Genomic DNA, 27,893 nt, shown 5'->3' on the forward strand with positions numbered 1-27,893 from the left:
GGGGAGACAAGAACAGCTATTCTGCATTTTGGAATAACACACCTATTTCACTAGATTCTCCTATTCTTAACTCTATAAAAACTACTTCGAGGTTCTGCGATACAGGTCAAGCACATTTTTGAAAACTGTTTTCTTCCTAGTACGTTCAGATAAAATGGGGGCAAAAGCTTTCAACCTCATCTTTGACCAAAGGCTGCTGAAGCTCCCCTACAATCACCATCAATAGTCTCCTCTCAGCAAGTTGCGCCAAGTCACAGTCAAACTCAAAGCGTAGGTGGGGGAAAGAGCTTGAAATCCAGCCTTGAAACATACAAGGAAAACCGCTCCATCCAAAGTCACACCAAAATAAATTACAAAGCCCTGAACTGTGGGGCTCTGCTCCTCTATCTTTAATCAGTACCTGCTATAGCAGAGCTACAGCAGTTTCACTTCGCTTTATATGGCATTGCAAGGGTACTCTGGACAATAGCACCAGCTTGCCAGTTGAATCCTTGCACTTAAGAGTTTACATTTTAGTGGCAGAAGGCAGCAACACGAAGATCACAAAACAGCAAGGTCACTAAAGCTGCGCTATTTCACGAAGCAAATGGGTTTTTAAGAAGTTCAATGCTGAGGCCATTTATTACTTGCACACATTTTTCAGAGACTATTCATAGCACAGGGCAAACCAAAACTACCAGGGGAAGCTTAGGTGGAAGGAAAGGAGAGCAATAGGTGCAAGAATATTTACAAGTGACTTTGAAAATGAAGTTTGAGAGCCATAAGCAGGGCCTTGGGCAAAGGATGGAGATGATGGAAGAGTCTATGCAGGCATTTAACAAAAAGCACTCTGAAAAAGTGTTTTGACAGCCGAGTTCAGCTAGACTGCCAGGAGCAGGGCTGAAGGACACAACATTAAGCACGGGACAAAGATCCCAAAAGCCAATCTCCACGTTCACTCCCTGTGGTCGCTTTGCCTGGCAGGTAGCATGTGCAGGACTCCACCGTGAAAGCAGCAGCCCCAGCACAGACACATTCCCACTCACTGGGAATCCTCAGTCGCACTGACCTGCCTCTCTCCACCCAGTACCTGCTGGCCTAAATTTTTCTGTTGCTTCTTTTGGGGGGGGTGGAAAGTGAAAACACACGAAGTGACTCAAGATAAAGACAGCAGAGCATACAGAAGTGGTGACAAGAGGCAGGAGAGGTCAGTTTGCATTTCCTCGCATTGCTGGTCTCCCTACAGCAAGAGCCTTTTGGAAGTCAGAACAAAAAACAAACTTGTGCCTGTATCATTCCTTTGGAAAGAGTTAGATCCCAGAAGAAACGTTGCTGTTGATACATTCAAAGGAGCAGTGTTATGATTTCTTTCTTTGGACGTCTTGGTGCATAGTAATAGACAGAGGCTGAAAACACAAGCCAGATGCTATAAGAATATACGACTGTGCACCTCAGAGGACTGTCTTGTCACACAACCCTTTTTGTTCTTCAGTTAGTTCTGCAGTGCACGTCTTCATCTCTAGAGTTACCTGCACGGTCCTCATCAGCACCAGAGTATCTGTGCTCAAAGACTCTCTCTGGATACCTCAGACACTCAAAAGCGTCAGCATACACCTGCTTCCCCCTACAACATGGCATACCAGGACTTCTGTGCCCCTTAAACCCAGCTCGTGTCAGCACGACCGGCAGAGATGTTTCTTACGATCCAGATGTGACACCACTACGGCAGACCAAATCTTTCAAAAGATTGAAGTCCAGGGTTTTATAAAAATGACTACACAAAGAATGGCTTAGTGTTTTATTTTTTTTTAAGATACTACTACCAGAAACAATAGATGCAGACTAATTAAAAGCAGGACTATGCATGCTACAGCTCCTTCCACTCCTTGAGCCTTCCTGATTGACACTTACTAGGACTTCAGGGCAAAAATTGCTTTTCACTAAGTGTTTGGACAATGCCCCGGCCTACAGGGACCCGATCTGTTATGAGTGTATGGCATTATTTGAACAGTAATGAAATCCCAAACTAAATCCTTCTGGGCACATGGCAGGGAATCATCTGAACTCAAGACTCCTCCCATTTAATTCCCTGCTGCTCCTACTTTTCTGGCAGCTCTCTTCAGTTCGATCACCACCTGCTCTCCCCAACTCCCCCCTCTCCCGCTAATTCGTCATTTCTTTCAGCTCCTCTGTAGCACTTAATTACAGAGAAACAATGAAATCTCAAAAGCGTATCAAGCAAGGATTAAACCAAGCTGCAGCACTATGTGCCACAAGCAAGCTGCTCTTTGGTAGCAGCAGCGGCATGCCGTGCTTCTGGGACCAAACAAAGACAGGTTTCCACGCTCCTTTGAGGAGCACAGAAAACATAGCAACACAGCCACTTCAGGCGCGGCAGCCATACCATTTGTTTATGAAATTCCAGGGTGGCAAGAGAAGGAAAGAAGAGAGGCTGCAGCAAGGATGCTAAACATTTCATTTGCTAAGTGAAAACAAGCGTAGATCGAAATGACGACACCAAGGGAGAGAAAAAGAAAAAGCCTTTAAGAGAGTTTTTTTTAAGTTTAGGAGCAGGTAAAAAAATCTGTTGGGAAAGGTAGGGAGAGAAAAGGTTTCCCTAGCTGCTATGAACCACCTTCAACAAGGAAAAAAACCACAAGGGCAGTTGTGCTGAGGTAGCACAACACAGACAAACCAACTCTCCCATCAGACCCAGACCTGCTGCGACCAGAGCCGACTGCAGCCCCAGGCTGCTCAGCTGCAACGCTGTGGGCAGCACTGGGTTAACGCTCCTGTGCTCAGTTCATGCATGCTCTCCACCTCAAGACACTCCGATGAAGGTCAGTGCTGAGGCTCTTCCCTCCACCTCCCTCAAGATCAGCTTTCGGGGAAAATTCACTCCCTAGTTAATCTCTTCCAGCATAACGGCTTAGCAAAACAATGAGAACAGGGCACGGCCAAATGCTTGCTGCTTTATTCCTGAAAAGCAGATCATTTTGTTGATAGCTGAGAGGGGGGGAGGAAAGAGACCCCGAATGGGTATTAGGATCTGTTTAATACCCCCTGCTTTTGCCTCTGTGGGCTCTCAGACACAGTTCCAACCCTTAGGGGAGCAGCTGCAAAATTCCTGCATAAGAGGGTCACGACCTACTTTAGGAAACACTGCCTAAGGAGGAAAACATACCCTTTCTAACCCTTGCTTCTTTCATGTTTCTGTGACTAAATGGCTCTTTCTGAAATCAAACCAATCTCTGAACGGATGAAAACAACCCAACCCAAAAACTCCCCAAGCACTCAGTTACTGAAGCCTGATTTTCCAGGTTACCTCCTCCGGTCCCCTGGATCCATACTCCCTGTACCTTCAGCATCCAGAGCTCCAGCCTGAACTACTTCTTAAGTTGAGACAAACTCCCAACAGAAGTCCACCGCCAGCCTTCAAGGGAGGCTGGATGCCATCTCTCCTGCAGTCACTTACTGTCACATAACTTAGATGAAGCTTGCTCTTTTTTTTTTTTTAAAAAAAAAGGCAAAGAAAAACAAACCCTCTGAGATCTCTGTTAAAGTTAATGGAAACCAATGATTTCAAGGCTATTTGGAAGAGTGGAAAGACAAGGGACTGACCTGAGGACACAGCATGTTCATACACACTTTGTTTCCAAAGATAGCGGAATCTTTGCAGCCACATAAGGACATTGCAGCTCTCCCAGTAAGACTGGGATGAATTGCACTGATGCCTCCTCCCAGGCAAACACAACTGAAGCCAGAGGTCCTTCTGGCAGAGAGATCTGCTTAAGCAATGGGAACAGTCATGCCAAACAGTCACAAGACAAACATCACATCCTGGCTCTGGAACAGTATTCCCCCACCATGGCAATGTCAGTCTACAGCAGCTACGTAGAACGAGTGCTCACAGAACAGCCTTGCTCAAGCTTCAAATCCATCCCATCATTGGAAACTACATTTCAGGTACCCTGGGAGATGTGAAAGTTCCCTTTAAAGGTAATTCAGTTGCTCACAAAGCTGATACTTCTACACTCTTTTTGGCTGTTCCGGTATTTGACCACCCACATGGTAAAACTTCTTTCCACCTCACTATCTAATTAGATTTCCCAACATTGCTCACAACTCTGGCCTTTCACCACACACTTCTGCAGAGTCCATCTCTTCTGTAACTCCCCACTAGACAGTCGAGGACAGCAACAACAGCCCCTCGTAGCTCACTCTAAGGCTGAAGAAATCCAGCTCTCCCAGCCTGCCCCTGTAAACCATGTTCCCAAGTCTCCCTCAGCTTTAAACCACGCTCAGCTGAGCGCCTCTGCACAACCCTGCCCTCTCCTTTCACCATTCCCCAGCGCACACACAAGCTCTCTATTTTTAAGTGAGATCTGGAATCCATCCTCCACTATCTGGAGTGCAGTGCCAGAAAGTCACTCGTGACGCAGCCTCTGTTTATAATTGTGCCCCCGGGTTTTCCTCTCACGAACAATGCACACAAAACACTTCCCTGCAAGGCTGCTCTGGACCAAGCAATGGCTTTCAGGCTCCAGGTATCCAGTTTCAGATTAAAAAAAAAAAGTAGGAATTCAGAACCATGTCCTGGGTGCTCTGGCACAATCTCTCAAAGGGTCTGTCTTACACGCTGCTAGTGACACCAACCCTGTTGTGAATAGCTGCAGAAGCAGCAAGAGGAGCAGTTTGCTTCACTCCACATCTTTTTATGGGATTACACAACAAGCAGAAGATCCAGCCGTGGAATCACACACACACTGGAGCCTCTTGGTCAAGGATGTGACATTAATGGTCCTCACTGCAGGTCACACAAGACAGGACACCCAAAGCCCAGGAGACCTGTAATGCTCCACAGACTCAGTATTCATGCCTGCAACTGCAAGCCTGGGGACGGCAACCTCCATCTCCAGATGCTTCAACTCTTTGATAGCCTCATGCCAAAGAGCTGTGGGGGCTCTGCTCTGTGGTTACTCCTTCCAAGGACAATACAGTAATAAAACAAGAAGCTACAAGACTGGGAACAGAATTTAAGTGTTCTGTCACTGAGCAGACACAGATCTAATTAAACAAGAAATTAAATACCAGATTGCAAACACTGATTGATCTTGCATTGTTTGGTCCGTTTGCTATGAAGGCAAAGTTATGCCTCTATTTTCTCCAGCGCATTTGAGGTTTCTGGTGAGAAGAGGGTCCTCTTACAAAGAATGAGCCTCTCCTAAAAACAAGCTAGCAAAAAAGCCTACTCTTAAATTTGTAGCCAGCTCTGTACAGGGTGGGAATACTCCTTTCCCTAAAACAGAACTTGGTAAGAGGAGTCCACTGGACGTCAAAAGTCTTCCTGGCACAAGCCCAACGATTCAGGATGAGTGAAGTAATGCAGTGTTAATGATCCTTGAACACCTTGTAGTTCTTCAGGCCATCTCCCCACTCACTACATGTCAAATTCCTACTACAAAATGGAAGATGCAATCCACGAAGAGTAACAAATAGCATCAATAAAACCAAAAGGAATTCATAATGGGGCTCAGACATATTTCTAGCGCTGCCACAGAGGGGATGAAAAAAAAAATCTGCTCACCTACAGTGAGGAGAAAGCTTTCACAGGCAAGTGTCATCTACTCACCGCAGTACTGCAGGAAGAGTGTGGCAAATGTTAACGACGCTAGAAGTGAAGGTAGAGCCCTGAAGCAGCAGGAGGATCACTCGGGTGATTCTAGCGCTGCTCAGAGCAAACCCAAACAGCAAGCTGTCTGCTGTTAGAAACACTGCAAGCAGCAGTGAAACCGGTAAGGGAGAATTCAGTCAGTATTGTTGTACACCCAGTTGGAAAACCTGAAGGAAAATAAAGCAGCAGAGTAATTCGTGGCCAAGATGACCAAAAAAGCTACAAAATCACAAGAGTGAGTGGAGCTCCCCTCCTGCCGTAACATGGGGAGCGCAGACATGCACCTACCCCAGCAAGCACCCAGAGCTGCACCGACACAGTCACGCTCACTCCCAGACGCCTTTCCACCACTCATTCCTGATATGGATTTACTATGAATAGTATTTCCCATACAGAGAAGAACCAGGGCTTTACATTTATTTCTCTGCAAGCTGAAGGATGACACATCCGCAGCACAAGATGGCAACACCCTACTTAAAAACCTGATAGAGGTAGTAAGAGGCCAGGTTTAACTTGGTGCACCCTCTCTTAACTCCAGTTGTGCAGTATTTGATCTCCAGCAGAGGCAGAAAGGTAATGAATAGAGAAGAGAGCAAGCAATACTTGCTAATACAGCACAGGGTAGAAATAAATCATCTATTATAACAAAGAAGCATAAGCAAAGCCAAAAAGCAAAAGCAGATTTAACTGAACAGTTTGTGAGGAAGCCAATTTTAGAGCCTATATGGGGGGGGGTAGGAAAACCAGCAACCCCCACTGACTATGCGTCGCAGCGTAAGTACACACTATAGACAAAGACACCTGCACTACGCACGTGCAGCAGTCCTACAGGCAGGTGTAAGAGCTGAACTCTGACATTCAGTAGCTACCCTCATATTTCTGAGGAAAAGGCTTTAAAAAGAATAGCTCAACCCTGTTTTAAATAAATTATTCTAAAACTTTGCATTTCCATGCGGTCAAGGTCAGAAGGTCACCCTGCCCTTCGATGTGGCATGACACACGTCACTGAATGCAGCACGTTCGTTCCTCTTTCGGGCTCACCTTGAGCACGGCCAAGTGCGGCGAACGTTTCACTGGGTTCAAGCCAAAGGTGCCTGCACGTACGTTAATACACAGGGCATATGCTGGACAACACATTGAGAAAGGGCAATAATTGGGAGGCAATATGTCCAGGCACACAATTAAGACTTAAATACAAATGACTCTTCTATTTCACACCAGCACATCTGATGACTACAGTCTAGATCTTTTAATGAAAGGAGGAATGGGACAAAGCACCCTTCTTACTGGTGAAATCCTATGTTTGTTTCATTTAAATTGCCGGTGTATCTCTTTGTAATGACCTCTGATCATTTATTCCAGCATAGCCAGAGCTCAAGCAGTTTGAAGTTCTGTGCAAGTTGCAAGGCCATTTATTTCACTCGCACACGAGGGACTTATGTTGTTAAGACTGAATTACGTATCTCCCCCAAACCCTGAGAATCTTTGCTCAATCATTTTGTGTTAGCAACTGCAGCGTCCAAAAGACAACTAATATTCCAGCACTAATCCACCATGTCCAAAGAATTTCAGAAAATGAGAAGCAGATTTCTGAAACTGAGCTATCAAATTAGAAATACAGCTGAAATATTTGAACGGCACGTAAACTTGCTGACAGTGAATTATTCACCATCTTGATGAGAGCTCTCGCTGCTGACACCACCACTGAAAACCACGCATTGTGTTCAGAGCCGAGAGGCTTCTGCCCATGTAAGACAATGGTTTTCTCAAGACTCCTAATGGTCCGTGTACAGCGGAGAGCGATGATAAGCCAGTGAAGATCACACAGTGCTGCCAGCACTTGTTTGAACATGTTTCCCCTCCAGTGGTTCATCAATACAGAAACACTCGATGCTGCAGACTTATTGCCAAGGTCTTTAACTCGGCTCTCAAACTCGAAAGCAGGAATATGTTAAACCCATATCTAGTCACTTGTAAAAAGTCCAATATTTTCAGAGCCATCAGCAACTGATGGGCAATAGCCACAGCTGGGTACATCTCCCCACGGCCTCGTTGAACTCCACATTATAACTAAATGATTTATAACTGATTTCTAAGCCTTAGAGAGATCTAGCTACCGTAAACTGCACGATTCAATGCCAAGGTTTCTGCAAAGAGGAAAGGGAGTCTTATGGAAATTTTCACCCCACCCCACGCCGCATTGTTCTCTCAAAACTCTTTCGATATCTCTTAGGCCCTTAAAAAAAAAAGAGAAATGTCATCTGTTTTCCCACCTTCGGCAAACATTGGGGTTGGGAATCCTTACAGACCAGAAGTGATGGCTTTGGAGAGAAAACGGTCAGTCTGTCAATATAATGCAGGCCAGGACTGGAACAGAGGGTGAGGAATAGGGCTGGCCATGCAAAGCATGTCAACAAGGTATCTGACAAAACTGTCACCAGGTCACTTTGCTGTTTCATTTCACCAGTGAACGGCTTCACCTACAATCACCCAGTTCACGGTGGATGCAGCTGAGCCCGGCTTTCGGCTGCCCCCCCCACCGCCAAGCGGTGCTGGACACAGCAAAGAGCTGCGGCCGCCCAGCCACTGGACTCCACGCTAGAACGAGAGATGCAAGGAAAAAAGACAAGAGAAAAAGCCACTGGTCACAGATGGTGTCAGAGGAGAGAAGGATTAACAGGGATAAGTATCAGCTCATCTGATATTCTGCCCAACGTTTCCACGGCAAACACCAAAGCATGGAAGAGACGGTGCCACTGCTGACGGCATGCCTAGCCTCTTGCAGCCCCTAGGACATCCCAAATGAGTTCAAAGCAGCATACATCCCCATCACATCTTTAAGCAGGTATGATTTAACCCGAAGCCCACCTCAGGAGAAGGACAAACACTACTGGCACACTGACAGTCTGCAGGGAAGAGACCAGAACCTCACTGGATATTATAAACACCCTCCGGCTGCACAAGGTGCCCGGGTGATTCGGGGAATACCTTTGAGACAGTTTTCCCCACGGCAGTAACTACAGGAAGCTCCAAGGGCCAGTTACACAAGTCCTGCATGACCTGCCACATTTACTTAAGATGCTATTAGCAAGCCTAAATTAGATTTTCAGTTTGAAACCAATTATATTTATTTGATTTCATGCCAACATCTCTGGCTAATTTAAAGGGCACTGGAGCTATGCAGTGTTAATTCTACACTACGGAAAGCAGGCTCAAACATTTCATTTCCAAACACAGCAATATTACTGGAAGAGATTTATCCTTCCCTTTTAATCACTGTCAGTTGTCTTTATGGTATATGCAGCAATGTAAATATCATGCCGGTTGTCATCAGGTATTACCGAGGCTCAAAACACAGCCCTGGTACAGTAGCCAAGCCAGCATTCTCCCTTCTCCCCTCCCAACCTTTATCTCTGAACTCTGTCTCAAATGTAATCATCAACTATAGAGGATATTTTACTTGGCCAGGATCCCACTAAACAGAACAATCTGTCTGCATACAGTGCAGATGTTTGATAGTACAGTGGTTATTTTAGGTAAATAAGCTTTTAAGTATCCGATATGTCCTCTCCTGAAGGCTATTATCCTTTCTTTTCAGGGGATAGCTTGATCTAGTAAGTCTTTTCTGCATCTATTAGTGTGTTCAGCACACAAGATTAGCTCACTGGTTAAAAATTACATTCTTTAACCAAAAGTAGTAAGAATCATCCTGAGCCTTAGGATCTGGACAGATAACTACACTCAGGCTGCTAGTCCATCAGCCTCTCAGCTGCTCAACAGAGATTTGCATAGGTGAGTAGTTCAACAGGAAAAGAGCCCATGCTCAAGATGCTTTTTTTCAGTGAGGTACAGTCTGCTGGAAGTCAATCCCAAGGTATTTCTTAGCTGTTAATACCAAGTTATTTATTAGACAGCACTTGGCATCCTCAAGGACAATTTTTACGTTGGTGAAGGGATGGAACTTACGGCTTCAGCTTTCAACTTGCTTGGTGCAGCAACCCACAAGGTGAGAGACAGAAAGAGATTCACACAGAAGTGGCCTAGGAGGTGAAGTTCTTACAGATGAGGACATACAACACGTGAGCTTCTCAGAGGACTGTATTTTCACTGGCAGATCTCAAGGAATCACAAACCAGACACCTGTAGCCAACGTGCCTAAGGTTTGGAGACAGCACAAACGCCAAGCTGCAGCTCTCCCATGCCTGTGCTGGGAAGTGTCCTTGCAGATACAGCCCAAATGTAAAGCAAGCAGCGTAAGAAAAACACGGAACTATAGACAGGTGCTACAGCAGAGAAGGCACTGCTACTTCCCACTGTCACAGGGAATCCATCACGGAGCTGTTTCACACAGCGAGGACAGGGTCACACAGAGGTTTGTGGGCCTGTAATTCTCCCATGCGCCATTTCAAACACAAGCATTCATTAATTTGGTACAGGGATTATACAATTTGGCATCAACTACAGCAGGGAACCGGACTCCATGACCCTGAGAGTCCTTTCTAACTCTGTGCCTCAGCAAAATCAGTGACAGTAGCTTTCCGGTTTTGTTCTGAAAATTGACATAATGAAATCCATCCCCGGGGATTTTGCAGGAAAGGTGTTTACCCCATGACAAGAAGCATCATCTTTAATTTATGATGTTTTTAAGCCATCAAGATAACCTAATACTGTGTTGCCTGCCTGAAGCTGAGATGGCCTGAAATGCCTGACAGCTGTTTCAGCTGCCCCACTTACCTCAACAGGTATCAGCTCTGAGCACAGCCAGTTAATTTTCTTAAGAAAAACGTTCTGTAAGTGCTCTCATCCCACAGCCATTAAATTGCTCTCTCACTTTTCAAATGCCATCATTTTCCACTACTCTCTGCATCCTTTTCAAAGCTTCCTTTTCAGAAGAGCTGGAATGAACCCTGGAACCCAAGAAAATGGGCTTACAATCCCCTGGAGACCAAAAATGAGCAAAAGCCTAACTTTGGAAAATTAAAATGCACAACCTGTCCAACAGGAACTATGGAGCTTTCATCCAATGTTTAGGAAAACTTTGGATTTACAAAACATTTGTTGAATTACCACAAGTTGCAATAATCTCACGCCCTGACCACAAGCACATCAACACAATTCCACGTTCACGACTACGTTTTTTGAACATTTTCCTACTTGACAACACTCTCCCCTCCAACGAACTGCAAAATTTGTAACTAACTGTGCTCTAAGATGAAAGGCAACTTCAATTCTTCCACACAATAAGCTAGCAGAGGACACCACAGGACAAGCCGCACGCTCAGTCAGATCTCACCAGAAGCAAGGTGGAGTACTCAAGGTCACATCTTCCATCTGCAGTTTTAACTTAATTAACAATCCTGTGGATGGATGAAAAGGAAACGGAGCATCCTCCCACACAGCTTTATTAATAGCAAGGTACTAGCAGTAAAAACAGCAAGGTTTGTGCTTAAATTACCATTCATGACTATAAAGCAGTAAAATTTTGGCAAAACCCAAGGAGAATTTACTACAGTGAGAGACGATCGCTGAAGTATTTCAACTTGCACTATTCTTTAACAGCTGCTCATACCTTTTCTCTCCAGGATGAATTTACATAGGCTCATTTCCTGCCTGAAGGAAACATCCATCTAGGAGAATGCTATAAAGCCAGTTTAGCATGAAACAGTGAAATGAAACAAAACAAGAATTTTTTCTCTCCCCCGTCACCAACTCAGTAGCTTTCAAGACAAAACGGATGGGGCAGAAAATTGAGATTTGGCAAGAAATTAAACCCTCATTCAGAAGAGCTTTTCTGTATTCCCTCAAAAATGCATTTTAATTTGACTGAGTTAGAAGCGTTTGAAAGTGTTGTTTTGCAAGCATGCAGTACAAGCTGTATAAAACTTTAATGGATGGGAGATGGAGGGGAGATTCAGCTAATTTGGAGAGGACGTGAAACAGTGCTCTGAATTTACTCCATACTCCATTCACAGATGGGATTTGTGAAGCCTTTAAGGCTTCAAGACAGCTGTCCCCCACAGACTTCCCAGCGTGCAGAACCAAAGAGGTCTAAGAAGACCTCGCAAGGAGTGTTGGACTCAAGTTTGGTGGAGGTTGATACAGAATCAATTTTTTTTTTATTTTTTTCCAGGACAGAACTTCTCTTAATTGCAAGAATATCTGTGTGAAGCAAAAACTCTATGTGCAGTGACACACGTCAGGAAACAACAATCTTTAAGAACCTTGGGGACTGGTAAAAGAAAGGACTTGGAAAAAAAAGGTTTCTGGATGTTGCAGCTATTGAGTAGGGGTGAAAAGAAATACCAGATTTTTCCTTTTTGAACTTGGATCTCCACAAACCCCCACCTGCTTGTCCTACGTGACTGGACCACATAATCTGGTTAAAAACAAGGAATACACAGGCCATGATGATTAACACGAGCACCCCACACATGAGCAATGTTTCAAGGCAAGCAACACACCCAGACAACCTAAGGGAATCAAATTTACAGCTGACAGAATCTCACACTAAGGCCAGTCTCTTCGTTTGTATTCGTGCACAAGAGGAACATCGAAATACAGAAGTGGTATCATGGACCCAGTCAGGTACCTGTACCCCTGTTTCATTTTATAATGGACCCAGTCAGGTACCTGTATCCCTGTTTCATTTAGCTGTATTTACACCATTTCTTACAGTGATCTTGTCATACTAAAGTCAGACTCGTTTGATTTTGTTCTTAGTACAGCTCCCTTCATTAGCATATGCGTTACTTTGCACATCAGAGGTACCACATCTCCTCTTGTATACCACGAGGAATGACTTTCTGGTAAAGAGCCTGGACCACCTGTCAGTCAGGGACCTAACCCTGCCTCCAAGACTCTCTCACACGACTGTCAGAAATATAGACGGAGTTTCATGGGTTTTTAGAAATGTCAAGGCTGAACTCCCTTAGGTGAAGTCACAAGGAATTGCGGCAACTTTGAGAGCCAAATTCTTCACATCTGCATCTCAGTCGTTTGGTTCTAAAGGGAGCGGCAGGTTAACAGGCTAAACTCATCTGGAAAGTCCCAAGATCCTGATATTTCAAAGACCTTGCAATGCCAAATTCCACTGCTCCAACAGCTATTCTTCTACACCCACAAAGCTCTCAAGTCTGTCTCTCCCTATTAAGAAAGTTTAATAACACCAAGTTTACAAGCACTCCATTAGCATGTCCACAGCTAAATTTACTGCTACAGAGATTTATGATGGGTATCATGCATTTTAGGGGACATCTTCCAAGAAAATTTGACCAAAACGCAGTTTTTCCACAATTCACTAACACAATTAGCAACAAGAACCGGTGTTACTGCCCATCGTTTTAAACAGCTCCAACTTTTAACAATTATTAAAAGATTACATCTCTAGACACTGACTTGGTGAGCAAGCTGCTAACACTCAGAGATAAATAGATGCTGCCAAGTTTAAGCAGACAAATGTTCTGGGGAAGAGTCGATTCCCTCCAAGATTTCATCAGTTGCACAAGGAAGAAGCCTCCCAGGCGTGCATTTGTCAGCCAGCACATACATCCCTCAGGTGTGCTCAGGAGCAAGGCACATCCAAATTTCCCAGCACTAGCCAAGATATTTGCATTAAATTGAAACTACTTAAATGGTATTCTTGAGAAATTAAAGTGTTAAACATTAATCGGGCCAGGAACCTAGCAGTACTGGAACCAACTGCCACATAGAAACCAACCACTGGGAAGTGTGAACTACTGCCACATGAAACACCCCATATGTTTTGGGGTTGGTTTTTTTCTTAATACCCCAGAATAGCTGAAAGCAAAGGGAATTGTCTCTGCTCCACCCTCCCCTCAGATCAGCAGGAAAGGCAGCCACACCACTCCAATAACAGTGTTCTTCCCAGCCAGCCTCTTTCACCACCACTTGGCTGTGTATATTCCCAGTCTGCTTCCTTGTGCATTTTATCCTCCTCCCTATCAGAAAGCAAACAACAGAAACGCTAAACAAAGACACACGCACGATGAAACACCTTTTGCTTTCACTTCCCAAGAGGCAAAGATCGACAGTTCAGCCCTATTCTAGTCGAGCGATGGTGTCAAAGATATTAAAGAAATGAGATGTACCAAGTACTCCATGTACCAAGGAAAGGTGGCCTGGATGTGGGAGTAACCTGGCTATTCAGTCTCACTCATGAATACACAACATTTATTTGTCTATGTCCAAGCAGCTGAGAAACTGTGGTACCAAGCATCACCCACTTCAGCGACCAAGCAGACCAAGCACTATGAATGACCACTAAGATTTTTTAAGAGATCTGCATTCACCCAAAGTTAATTTTATATAAGCTTTAACATAATATGAAACAACAAAAAGGCTTTTCTACCAACTTTAAGTGGAAAAAGCTTACAAACAAGCACACAAAGCAAGTCTTCAAATGAATTAACCAGTCTGAACACTGGGAATATGCTGTAGGAATCAATTCAGTTTAGCTAGGCTGGGGGGGAGGAGTGGGAATCCGTGAGGAAATGCTAAAACAAAACATATGGCACCAAGACTGAAGTCTAAACACTCAATTTAGTTCTCAAGTAGTTATATTTTACAGAGTGTAACATTTTTCTTGAATGGGTTTTAAATAGGCATATGAAACTGGCATCAGCTAACACAGACTCACAGGTAACAAGTGACACCACGCTTCAAAAAAGAAACCTAAAAAGGTATCACTGGACAAGAGCCTCCCATTCCACCCTGGGTTTTACAGCCAAAGACTTCAGTCATACCTGGGGAGTATTTACAGGCTGCTCTTTTTCAATGGTCATGCTTTTTCAGCACATGAGATTGCTACCAAGCACAAGACGAGTGACCACAGACATTTTCATAAAGTTTGGGGAAGCAGAAATTTTAATTCTAAGAAGTTCCTCTATATCTGCAAAAGAAAATTTCTCCCACACAGGCATACATATGCTCACATGTAGAGCTTGGGAAGAACGTGGCTAGAAATCTAAATAGTCAACTCCAAAAGATCAACATGTTCACAGGCAAAGCCCAACGCAAAAGCTACATGAACCACAGTCATTAAAAAAACCTAATCACTCAGTAAATGGTGACTTCAATTTTCAATTTAAGCTTGATTTCTGAGGGGATAAGAAACTCCCACCACATCTGTCGGCGCAGCCTGTGTTGTCCTCATTGCTACGAAGGAATCTGTCAGGGGAGAAAGGGCACAGGAACAGAGCAGGGGAGCACTCCCACCGCTAATTTATCTTCCGTTTCTGGCACAGACTGTTCACAGCAAAAAGGATGCTCCTAAATCAAACAGCCACAGCCAGCACGGCTCTCATCTTTCCAGAAAAGTAGCAAAATGAGAATGACCCAGTTCCAATCATCTTCACTACTTCTACCAGCATTTCCAACAGGAATTGTGAGATCCAAGGGAAGCCGCATGTGCAAGGATCTGATCAGCACGAGCAGCATGAGGTCGAATTTTTTTTTTTCAGGCTTCAAACAGAAGACTGCATTGATTTATATGCAATCCACGCTTGGAAGACCACCTTCACAACCACCAGCAGACCACATTTTTCTTTGTAGACAAAAAATTTAGACGTCTCCAGAGGCGGTATTCACCTGCAAAGACTACCGCTACTCCAGGGGTACGTTTCATTGAAATGCTTTATAAATTGCTTCTTCTACCCCACCTCCATTTTATCGTTTTTTGAAATAAAAGTTGGGTTCTGATCCTGAGCAAAGTTCCCTGATTTACTGGAACATAAGTTATTTAACCTAAGGAGGCTAGTCAGCAGTTACTAACACCAACCAACCAAGCATAATAAATGCAGGCATTAATCCATACCTTTATAACAGCATGAGTCATCCCGAGTGCTGAGTAACCCTTTTTTTTTAGGATTAGCCAGAATCAGGAGAGCAGTTTTACAGGAGAAGTTCTCTTTGCAGGTAGAAAACTTCCTCTTCTGATTCCTGTACCAAGGTGGTATGGAGCCATCCACACCACAGGAAAGCCACAAATGGCTACTTTCAGGCAAAACCAGCACAAATTAAGGAACTGGACTACACGTGGATGTAGAAAAATCGCAGAGCTGGTAATCTAATGACTGTCAGACTCTAAAATGTAAAGAACAACCTTTTTCATCAGGAAACAACTTAAACCCTTTAAAAGCACCAGAGCAAGGTTCATCTCTTTCCACACGAAGATATCTCTTTGTTCCCTGCTGAAAGACAGAAGACAGCTCTACAGAAGTAGAGAGAGATAAAAAAAAGAAAAAAACAACCAAAACCAAAAACCCCTTGAGGTTTAGAGCAGACATGAAGCAGGAGGCAAGGCAGTCCATCTCAGTTAACACAGTGACATTTTGTCCCACAAATCATATACGGGCTAGGAAACTTGCGTCACATCTCCATCCAGGACACTGGCAGACACACCAATGTTTGAAAGGAGTAAGGGGGGGTGGGCGGGGGGGAGAAGTTAAAAAGAGAAGCCATATGTTTGCAATGTACACATTTCAGTGTACACTGCATCACACACCAGAATGCCAACACAATCATTCAGTGAGCAGGCAACGTCCAGAAACTTGGTTTACAGAGGGACAGGGAAATGATACAGAGTAAATTAAACACCTTTCCTGATTTCTCCCCAAGTTCTGTCTATTAATGTGAAACGACAACACATCTCCATGCTCCCCCTAACACTTTGAGGCTGTATGATGTAGAGCTCCAGCAGCAAGTTCTCCTAAGAGCAGGAGTGCATTTACACTCCCTTTTGTTCCCATCCCACCCTGCTCCCCAGCTACAAAGAGGCAGATTGCCCGTTTGCTCCTGTCGCTGGATACTCAAGCTCAAATCCTTGCTTTGTGCTACCACAGCACCCCTTTGCAGGCTCCCAAAAAGAAAAACCTATTTCCTACACACATGGATCCAGTTCTCTTTCCCTGGGAAATAGGTGGCATCTTCTCCCCCTTCCTCCCCACACCTTTATCTCCTTCTCCTCAAAGAGGCTGAACATCATCCTCCCCAGGGTGCATTTTCCAAAAGAGGTTTAAAGGGTTGATCTGGAAGATTACACCTTCCCTCTTTACGGGAGTTTGTCTCCTTCCTACAGCACTGCTGCTCCCACTGAGCGAAGGGAGAGGACAAAGCCTGATCCCACAGAGCAACAGGGATTTCCAGAAGGATTTCCCCCCCCCCTCCACAGCTTTAGTTCCTTCCTACTTTTAAACAATGCCAAGAATTTAATCTCTTAAAACAGCATTTTCACAAACTCTCCCACCCTGCTTAACAGAAAACAAGTCTCCCCATGAGACAGAGATGGAAGGCCTGGGCATGATAGCACTATGTCATTTATAAACTTCAAATAAAAGCACTCCACAAAGATTACTCTAAATATTAACCTTCCTAAAAGCCTTTGGCCAGGAGCCTGCCCTGCCGCCTCCTGCTTTATTTGGTGCCTCCGAGAGCGAGACGGGAGGCACTGACCTTAGAGTCACCTGTGGCACCACCTCAGATGTGTCACATACTCGCCCCAGAGCAATAAATCCCTCAAACACACACCCCAACAAAATGGTTGAGACAGCCAATAAATCAGTACAGCGGGAGGCCTTTGGTAAGTGTGCAGTTTAAAGTCAAGAGAGAGCGAGAGGGGAAGAAAAAAAAAAAAAATCATTTAATGGAGAGAGCAAGGGCTGGGGCCTCGAGCTGTGAGGACAATGAATGAAAATTCACAGCAGCAGCAAAAACCCAGGATAAAAGGCTCGTTCGGCGGCGCTACAAAACCCTCTGTCCCCTGCACAGACCAAAGCCACACGGGGCTCCGAAACTGCTCAAAGAGTCGTCTCCCAAGACTGAATGGGGGTGCCCTAGGAGGAGAGAACCCACCTAAGCCGTGGAGCTTGCTCCCGCAGCCCACCTCACGCCCAGGACATCCGAATCCCCACGGTGAGGGGGTGAGGACAGAAGAGCCCCCAGCGCACGGCCCCCGTCCCGCTCCACGCACCCCCGCGCAGAAGAGGGAGGCAGAGGCTGGAGAGGAGCCCCCAACTAGGAGGGTGCCCCCCCCCAAATCGGATACCTCACGCCTCTGCTGGGAGTGGGGGAGACGCCCGCCCCCCGTTCTGAGGGTCCCGCACCCGCCTGAGGAGGGGGAGCGCTCCCCCGCGCCCACGGAGAGGCTGCAGAAGCGAAGCCCCAGGCCCGCACCCACCCCCCCCCCCCCCCCACCCCCCCCGAACACGCACGGCCCACGGCGGGGGGACCCGGACCCACAGACAACCCCTTAGAGTTGGGGGGGGGGGGGGGGACGACAGACCCCCACACCACACTTCTCCCTCGGGAGAGAGGGCAGACACACCCCCCCCCCCCTCAGTTAAAGGGTCTCCCAAACCCCCCCCACCCCTCGGGGTGGAGTGAGGGGCAGACCCCACACATACACACATGGCTGGGGGTGGGGGGTCACACACTCCCACTCCTTGCCGGGGGGGGGGGGGGGGGTGACAGGACCCCCCCCCCCCTCAGCTGTAGGGGGACGGACCCCCCCCACATCCCTCAGCGGAGACACATACCCCCTCCACTCCCCCCTCAGCGAGGGGGCGCTACACACACACACACATACACCCCCCCCCCCCAACCCCTCCGCGGCGCGCACAGACGCCGGGCGGGTGCCGAGGGTCCCCGTCCCACCCCGCCGCCGCTCACCGATGACCTCCTGCAGCTCGTAGTCATCCTTGTTGATGGACCAGGGCAACGCGCTGGGGTCCTCGGCCATGGCCGCGCCGCGCCCGCCGCCCTCCCTCCCTCCCTCCGCGCCGCGAGGGGGAGCGCCACGAAGGAGCGAGGGAGCGGAGAAGCGCCGCGCTGCCCCGCGCGGACCCGGCTGCCCCGACCCCCCCCCCCCCCAGCCGAGCCCCCGCCGGCAGCGGCACCCGCAGCCCCCGCCGCCTCCTCCGCCGCCGCCCGCCGCTACCGCCGGCCAAACTTTGCCTGCTGCCTCCACCTGCCCATGCCCAGAGCGCCTGACGTCACCCGCGCACGCCGGCGCGCGCACGCCCCGCCCGCCACCGCGGGGAGCCGCCCGCCGCCATCTTGAGCGTGTCACCCTTCCCACAGCCGCCGCCGCCACACGGCCCCGCTACGGTTTATTCGGCCGCCGTCGCCGCCCTCGGGGGACAGGCCGGTACGGTGGGATGCCGGAAGCGGGCAGCCAAGGGGGGAGTCCGTAAGGAGAAGAAAGGGAAGGGCGGGGATGCCACACACAAGATGGCGGGTGCCCGCCTCGTCCCCTCCCTCAGGCAAGAGGCGGGAGGGGCTTCTGGTTTAAGACCCACTGCGGGCTGTGATTGGCCACCAACTGCCGAATCCGCAGCTTCTATTGGAGGAGAGGTTGTCAGTCGCCTCTTGTCCTTATTCAGGGTCCCTTCGCCTGCGGGGCCTTTAGTCGGGGCTGGCAGCGAAGGCCGCGGGGCGAACGGGCCTGAGCCTGAGCCTGAGCCGGGGCCTGAGCCTGAGCCTGAGCCTGAGCCGGGGCCTCGGGCTGGGCCCGGGCCTGCCGTGGCGGGGTTCAGAGCCTGGCGGGTGGGAGCAGGCCCCGGGGCGCAGCCTGCCGGCAGCCCTCCTCCCAAACGTGGTAGCAGGTGGCCGGTGCAGCATCCCAGTGCCGTGTCCCGGTTGCGCTGGACACCCACCAGACAGAAGGGTGGAAAACGATGGCGCAGGCTTGCCTGGGTTTGGTCCAGGAGGGACGTTTTAATCCTGAGGCAAAGAGGGCCAAGCTACTGCCTCCCGTCTCCATTTCCCCACCAGCCACGGCCCTGCAGTGAGCAGGTGTGGAGCCGGCCCGGTCGCTTTGGGGAGCCACATTCCGTGTTTAAAAATAGGTCCTGGGGTTATGGTGGGTATGGAGGGATCAGAAGGTCTGTTTTTTTCTTCGCCATCTCTGAGGACGGGCAATTCTCCAGTTTCCCAGCTGCTGGATGCTTCTGCTTGCTCCTCACTGCAATTTCAACATTCATGGATACGTCCCGACACCCTTATCCGATGGTTCTTGGCCTCCAAGCCCGTAGCTGGAGCTTTGTTTATCTGGATGCATTCAGAAGTACATCTGGTGGTCAGTGGGGAAAAAAAAAAAAAGTTTAAAAGAGTGAGGAATATGAAGGTAACTGGTACCATGAACCCACGAAGGCTGCTGCCTATATATTTAGGTTTAAAGTGTTTACAGTTTAGGGATCTTTGGTTTTTCTGACAGACAGAATAGATAAAACAGTGCATCTCTCACTATCACCAGGCACGATAGTAACCGTCAGGAGAATTGATCAGAATTTCTGTATCAGGTTTCATTCTTTGCTTCTCACTGTTCTTCTTGCAGCTTGATGCAAGGCACTACTGCGAGTCAAAGAACATCAGTTATACATATTTTTAGCTTATTGGGACAAATTCCTGAGATGCCTCTGATGAACCAGGCTTTGTAGAGGGCCACTGTACCCTGCCAAATGCATGGTCTGACTCCAGTATTTTCACTTGTGCTACCTAAGGCTGGACACTAACTTCTTCCTTCTATGCTTTTTTTTTTTGTCCTACAGAACCAAGAGGCCCACAGCCCCAGCTCGCTTGCTGCTGGGCAGGCACTCGACAACGACAATCTCTGTCGTGAGGCAGAGCTTCCAACTGAAAAGCTGTTTGGTTTTCCTCCTTGTCTGTGTTAAACATTCCTCTGCTGAGCAGTTTTAATATTTGCTAAATATGCTTTAATTACTGCTCAGAACTATCTCTGTGATCTTTTAACTACGTTATAAAAGGAGTTTATATAACAATTAAAAACAGGTTTTACCCCAGAGCATGCACTCGGGTAGCCAGTGTCGTGTTTCTGATAGCTAACAGCATGTTAAACATGGATGTGAGCCAGGCATCAACAACAAAAAGAGACTTCTATATGCTTCATTTTACCACACTGTTTTTAAAGTCAGAAACATATTTTGAATTCTCTTATTTTGGGCCAAAAATCCTCCCCTTGAAGGCGATGCTAAAAGTCTATTGATTTAGGGGCAGGATTAGGTCCACGATGAGCCTTGTTCTTTAAGGATTAGCACAGACTTTGATCGAAATTAAAATTCAAAATGTGCACTGACAAGACCACCAGTGGCCACGTGAACATACCCAGACGAACGCTGTGGTTTAGTTTTCCAGCTCTGGAGTGAAAAATGCATTTCCACGTTTTTGAGGCAAACTATCTCATTCGCATAGAATCCGGATCCTTTTTAAAGGATCTCAGTGTTTTGGGTCCCTCAGAAGTCAGGCATTGCCGTTGCATTCATTCGTTCAGCGGGTTGTTTCAACCTGAGTCCAAGGAGAGATGAAAGAATGGAGCTGGCTTCCAGGAAGGTCTTAATCCTTATCCCACTTCAGATCTCCAAGCAGCACCTTCTCCTGTTCCATCGTTAATATTCTGCTCATCCTGCTTTTCCTGATTCGCTGTATTTTGTCTGTCTCGTGTAGGTTGTAAGGTCTCCAGGGCAGAGGCAATGCCTCTATTTATAAAAGAGTCTGTGAAGTGATGCTGCTGGATCAAGTGATTTGTTGTAAGAAGATTTTTTAGCAGAAATCTGAAGTGGAAAAGCAGTTTCCTGGTGTACCCACCTCCACTCTGGACCAGGCTTTAGGGGAGACGGAGAAGTGGAAAAAACCCAGATGTCTTTCGGGTAGGAAGGCTGCAGGCTGAGAAGAAGTCTCAGAGCTGGGTTTCTCGTATTTTTTGACTTCCAGTAAAACCCCGCGGTGATCACAGCAGGCAGTGCCCTCCTCACATGGCTTCTGCTGCAGAGTAAAGACGTTCTTCTGACACCTGCAGTTCACTGATGTCCCCGGGGCTCACGTTCCCCGGCGACTGGCCGGGAGCCTTTGCACAGCAGGCGCACGACGCAGGCATTCGCACAAAATGCTCTCGTTCTCGTTTCCTGCCTTTGTGGGCCAAATACTTCTTGTTTCAATGACATTTACTGGCACTATCCAGCTCTTTGCCTTTTTTTTTCCCCATTCACGTAGTATTGGCTATCGTAAAACTGATGTTTAATGCAGAGGTTGGTGGTTCTAACACTCAGCGCACAGACGTCACTAGCTTTAGTACCTGTAAAGGATCCTTGATGGTTGATGCATTTTATCATCATCCCAAGCGTGAACGTAAATCACACCTGGGCTGTAGAAAACGGGTCTGAACTCTAGTGTGCATACCGAGGCGCTGCAGATTTCGTCCTTCTGTTCATGCAGGCGCTCAGACACATCGTTTTCTTCTCGTTACAGTCCAAGGCGAAGTTGCTCTTTCAGAGCAGCGACGCAGAGGCATTTGCTGTCACAGTTCAGTTTGGGGCCACGGCATTTGGTACTGGGCTTCTAGTGAAAGGCTTTCTAAGGCACCATAAACCACTGTTTGGAAGCGCCTGTGCATTACCCACCGCGATTCTCGCAGCGGTTAATGTCCTTATTGAACCGCTTGGCACGGGCACGGTTGGCTGAAGCGAGGGGGAGCCCGACACAGCCCGTCTTATTGCCTTCAGGACAGGGCGAGTGCGCGTCGCCCAGCAGAATGCCTGGCCTTGTCTCAGTACAAAATTTACCCGCCTCTCTCTCTTCATGGAAGCACTTCCAGGTTTATTGAAGGGACCTTACTCTGTCAAACAAGAAGCTGGTTATTTCACACAGTCCAAGGCGGTTTCCTCTCCAGCCAACAGAGGCTGACACTGCTCTTTATCTCCAGGGGTTTCTCCTGACAGCTTGGCCTTGGGTTTTGAGAAATAAGGCAAGGACCATGCAGGGGAGGAAGCGGCGACTTAAAACCCTCCAACTGGAGGCAGTTTTAATAATAGTTGTTTTCAAAACACAATGCCAGTCTAAACCACACCGGCAGGTTTGCCCGAGTGACCCTGTGCGCTACCGTGTACCTCCACCCCGTCACTGAGGGCCGGTGTGCTCAGTCACTTTAAATTCCCCTTTGAGGTCACTTTGAAGTCAAGTCGCTGAAGGCCCGGTTTTAGCAGGTGAATTCTGGTTCTCACAGCGTGTTTACTGAAAACAGCTTTCGCTCTGCAAACACACTTCTTATCCCATCACCGCTGCCTCTCCACAGAAACGCTGCGCTGTTCTCTTTCTTCCTCCGCCAAAAACATCCCCCAGGTTTTAAGCGAAAGGAAACAAGCGAAGAGCTTATGACAAGTTCATTCTTCTTACTCTTTTCTTCTAAGTTTATGATTTTTCAGTATCCCTACTGAAAGCCAGCTAACCCTCTCTGTAACAAATTATAGCTTTGCTGCTGCCTTCAAATCTAACACAAAATCCATGCTGGGTTTAAGAAATAATTTTAACAAGATCTTGTTTACCCCATACCTGAACCACAGTTTAATACCCAGCTATTGCTCTGCTCTGATGCACGGGAATGCTTGCTTCACACTGCTTTGTCTTTATAGAAGCTCTTGAAAGACACTTCACGTGCCCGTACAACTTTTTTGCCCTGGGAATGTCACAGCTCCTAAGGACAGAAAGGTTTTTCCCACTGGCCTTTTCTGTGGAGGGTAAATCTCCATCGTAAAACATTTTCTAAGCAGCCGAGCAGGATGGGGGGCTGAGAATGTGTTTCGTTCACATTTCTGTATTTTCCCCTCGTTGTTGAAGGTGCAAAATAAGCCTGGTGCAAGCGCCCAGGCCCTGACGGCTGAAGCGGGTACGCCTGGCCTGACTCCTCTTTTGCAGTTGACGAAGGGTGGCCAAGGACTGTTGGTTCTGTTGTGTAAAGCTTTGTGTGTGTATTTAAGACCGTTCTGGACATTTTATTGTGCAATAAAACTCTCCTAGAAAAATACTCAGTCCGGACGTAGCTCCTGACAATGCCAGAGAAGATCCCCTCCTTGCCACCTGCTGTTGCAGCAGAGAAGTCCCGATTGTCCCTGGGTACTTCCAGCTCCTTCTGAGGGCTGGCCGCGGCAGGACTGAACACAGAAAGCATCTTTTGGAGGAGACATTGCTGCTCTGAGGCGATACAGCACGGATACTCTGTCATCTGGGAGTGCTCGGACCCAATTTACAGCTGGCAAACTTTGAAGAAATAAAACAAATCATCTTTTGTGCCATTCCAAGATGAATTCGCATAAAAGGTAGTGAGGAGAGAAACCCTAGGAATAGAAAGATAGGTTGGAATAGGATTTCATTCACTTCTTGCCACCTGGGAATAAGATTTGTGAGGGAATATTGTGGTTATCCTTCCGAACGGCCAATATCTTCTCGAGCCCAGCCGAGCTGAGGCCAGGCAAGGTTTGTGGTTCACATTAGCAGATTCTAATGACATCAGTTTACAATAACAGTCTAATAGTTCAGTGTAACAGTGGCTCATAGCTTATTACTACGGCGATAGGAATGTAAAGAGATCTTGTTTGAAAAAAGTTTATTTGGATAGTTCACATCCTTTCCTCCCTACTCATGAATTCCTGTGTCATCGACTGCGGGCTGCTAAAAATAAATCCTTTTTGTGTATCTAAGTAAAGGAAAACCTGGAATCCGAGAGACAGTAGGAGGGGACCAAGGTCCTGACATACAGAGCCTTCAGGAAATACTTGGAATGAAAGCCCTCTGGGGGTGCAGGGATGTTTTCAAAAGATGGGAACCATCTAAGTCTAAGAAGATATTTTGCAGGAAGAAGGAGAAGAGTCAATGAATCACATCAGCTCCCAGCTTTGATCCTTTGCCCCATGGGGATGGGAAGATTCATCTCTCCATTAAATATAGGACCAAGCGACAGTTTCATCTTGGAGAAGCTGTCCCATTTCAGCAGCAGAAGAGGAAGCTTCAGGCGACAGCCCAGGAGCAGCCCTGTAGGCTGATGAGGAGCCGCAAGAGAAGGAGAATCACAGGGAGTCACCTGAAGTCGTGCACATCTCTTAAGGACAGCAGTAGGAAAGGGGAACTGGGAAGACGGGAGTAAGCTATCTCCAAATGAAGTGGATTCCCACCAGCCCCCTTTGAAAAAGAAAAAAAAAACTCGCATGGCACCTCAGAAACAAACCACTCAAGTGTGAAATCATGTGGCAGGGAAAGCTGTCGCAGAGAATCAGAAACTGATTTAAGGCAGAAAAATTGACTGCTGCATAATTTGTGCAGATTGCTACTGAGAGAGAGAAACCCGCAGCTCCTGCGGGCTTCGCTGCGGGCATCGTCTGGCAAAAGGTGCGGAAAGCAAAATTTCATAGTTAGCAACTCTACGTGGACTGAATACTTCCCCTGCAACGCCGAACGGTTAAAATCGATGATGGGATGCTAGGTAACAAAAGAAAATGACTGATCAATATGCATGTCTTGGAGCTGAAGAAAAACCCGTCTGCCGAGAGCAGCATGCTGATGAGGCGAGATTTCTGAGAGCCCAGATAGAAAATCTTAAAAGCTTCCATTCCTGATGCTCGATAAAACAATGCCGCTGAGCAGATGCCAGATGCGGTGCTAGCAGAGGTTAAGTCACCAAGGAGGCTAAAGACTAACTGTTAGGAAAACAGGGAATATTCATTTTTAGACTAAATAGCTTTAGAGTGAAAACCGTGATGTTTCTCTTCTTTGCCTTTCTTTCTAAAGATCTCAAAAGCCCTTTGCTGATATGGAAAAATGACGTTCATTGCACACTCATGTGAGGTTTTAGAGATGCCGAGACACTGACATTTTAAGGCCAACGTCCATTTTAGTCCTCAGCTCAAAGCACTTTAAATCTCATTTCCACATATATTTCAGTTGGGAATGTCTGCCAAGTGTGGCCAAAAACCAAACACTAAATTTTCTGTGCTTCAGTAGTTTCAAATCAGTCACCCAGATTTCTGAATACTTTTGGAGAGGTTGCTGTAAAGCAAACCGCAGGGTCCGCTGTGGCTCCGGCAGGACAGGGAATGGCACGTGGACCTTCTCCTACCGGGATTTCCCCTCCTGAATGGTATTTGTTGTTTCTGAGGCAACGGATCATAAACTGGCACACAAGCAGTTAAGCACCTTAGGACTTGCGGCTCTTGCATTTAGTTCTGCTGACACAAACAGAAGGCAAACGCAGCTGAAGATTAGAGCCAGAAAAATGCAGCAAAAACTTTGTGAAAGTTCACTTCATCGTAACCCTCACATTTGCCTGAACATATTTCCCGCCAGTCCGTCCTTCCCCTAACTTTAGCATCTTAAACAGCGGATAAAGACCCGTTTCAGCGCCTCATGACTTTGAACTTGTTAACAAACCAGACAAGACTCAGCATTGAGCTCACACGTTCTCACTGAGCTCCTCGGAAGCGAGGGTTCTCCTCCTCCTGGCCCTGCCCCGGCTCACCTGCTGCCTCAGCTGCAGAGCCCTCCCGCTCCCCACAGAACGAGCAGCCATCCACCTTACGTGCCAGCAGGACCCCCTGAGCCTTTCCCCCGCGGACTGGCACCCAGCCTGGCACGCTGCTTTGCTCTTTCCCCGCACGAACGTGTGGTAGGGCTGAGCGCCGTACAAAATCTGTCCAGTCCGGGGAGAGCCTGGGTGCTTGGCTGTTGAGGAAACCCTGGCACGTTCTTCCCAGCGCCTCTGTGCTACCAGCCATCTGCCACCTGCCTCCTCACCCTGGGGGGCTCCACGTTTGCTGGGATGGGGAGGCTTGGAAGCGCAGCACGGAGCACTGGTGCTGTCCCCAAACACCGCGCTCAGCTGTCCCCGCTCTGCGGGGCGGCAGGAAGGCAGCTGTGAAACAGGGGGAGGAAAAAAGTTCCAAGCAACCTTTTGTAAAGCGACATGGTTACGTGTTTCACGGCCAACGCAGGCCGCGTTCGTCCCCTCCATCCAGCCCAGCCCCACCAAACCCAGCCCAAGCAAGCCTAGGGACTGGGGAAGGGGGACTTGAAGCCCCTCTGCTGGCTGCCAGCCAGGGGAAACTTCCAGCTGATGGAACGTTCATGCCCTGAGCTGGAGCAGGCAGCGCAGGACAGCAGCTCACAGCTGCTGCTGCCCCATGACGTGCCTTTGGGGAAACCACCTTACCCAGCAGAGACAGGGTCACCTGCTGCCCGGTGGGCACGGACAGCCCCAACCCCTGCACGAGCAGCTTTGTCAGTGGAAACGGGAGGAGGGACAGGCGCATTGCTAAGCCAGGCTCTGCTGCAGGAACAGAAAAAGCATTGTTTGTAAATCAGACTTTGGAACAGCTTAAGTCTTAAATACACCTTCAATTAATTAAACCTTTGCAGAGCAGCACAGCTCCAGAGTGGCTACAACCATATTCATTCTCCTGACTGCAGATTTTGCTACCAAATAAACAAGTTTTCCAGGCCAGGCTTGATAGAGCTTACCAAGAAGTTGGGTCGGGTTCAAAGTCATCGCAAAATCCTAGTGGGGATCAGCTGAACCAGAAGTGGTTATAACATTGCACCTAGAGAAAATGACCTTTAGAGAACTATTTATGCACAGCGCCTGTCTGGTTGTCTGGTAGAACCCCGGTAGGTCTGACAGAGGTGCTTCTTAAAAAGCTCCATTAGCACGCTTTCCAGCAGCGCAAACCTTGTGGGTTTTGTTTCTTTTTATTGCCGCGTTCTAATACGTTTCCAGGACGCGCACCCAGCCATTTTTATGCATAATTACATTTTCTTCCCTATGCTAATTTTCTTCCTGTAAATGTGCCCTCTGGACCGAGCAGTGCCTCGATCATGATAAAGCAACACTCTTCGTGTCAGCGTAATGAAGAACAGAATTTGATCCGTAATACTTCACCTGTCACCCTCCATCTCTGAAGCTTAGAGCACTCTGCAGCCGGTACTGCATTTCACCAGGTAAACGCTGTCCTCCAGCGAACGAGGAAACGGCGCCGACGTTCCTGCTTCAAAATGAACCAGAGGACTGGGAATATTGTGGCACAAGAGGAACGACAAGTAGAAAAGAGCTACCACAGCCGGACGCCCTGACCCCACCTGAGTGTGAGCTACTGCTAAATACGGGTAAAACCCATTAACTGCTCAAAAACATGCAAATGGGCGAGTGGTGTAAAGCCGCACCGAGGGGGACGGGATGCCAGCGCTTGTGGGAGCCGGACTCTCCTGGCGGGCTGCTCTTGCCAGCGATTTCTATCTAGAATAATATATTCAGGGATGGTTTCCATGTCACTGTCCGTGCGTTGGGCTTGTCGCAGCCATCGCAAAGGCATCGCTTCATACGCTGTATAGGGAATATTGTCCTGGAAGCGGCTTAGCGTATAGCCCCTCCTGTGGCGAAGAGCAGCTCGTC

The 27,893-nt window shown here is 47.6% G+C and overlaps 1 protein-coding gene across 4 annotated transcripts in view; it reads right to left on the minus strand.

Annotated features, from left to right (window-relative positions):
* The window catches only part of OXSR1 (oxidative stress responsive kinase 1), a 93,175-nt gene extending 74,768 nt beyond the window's left edge, over positions 1–18,407 (minus strand). For all 4 annotated transcript variants that reach the window (XM_086467383.1, XM_086467382.1, XM_086467384.1 and 1 more), the window contains exon 1: positions 18,338–18,407. In XM_086467383.1, coding sequence (XP_086323509.1) covers positions 18,338–18,407 — 70 coding nt within the window. The remainder of the gene's footprint in view (positions 1–18,337) is intronic.
* Positions 18,408–27,893: the final 9,486 nt, after the last annotated feature.

This window comes from Leptosomus discolor, chromosome 6, assembly GCF_034619465.1.
Source record: "Leptosomus discolor isolate bLepDis1 chromosome 6, bLepDis1.hap2, whole genome shotgun sequence".
NCBI classification, from domain to species: domain Eukaryota; kingdom Metazoa; phylum Chordata; class Aves; order Leptosomiformes; family Leptosomidae; genus Leptosomus; species Leptosomus discolor.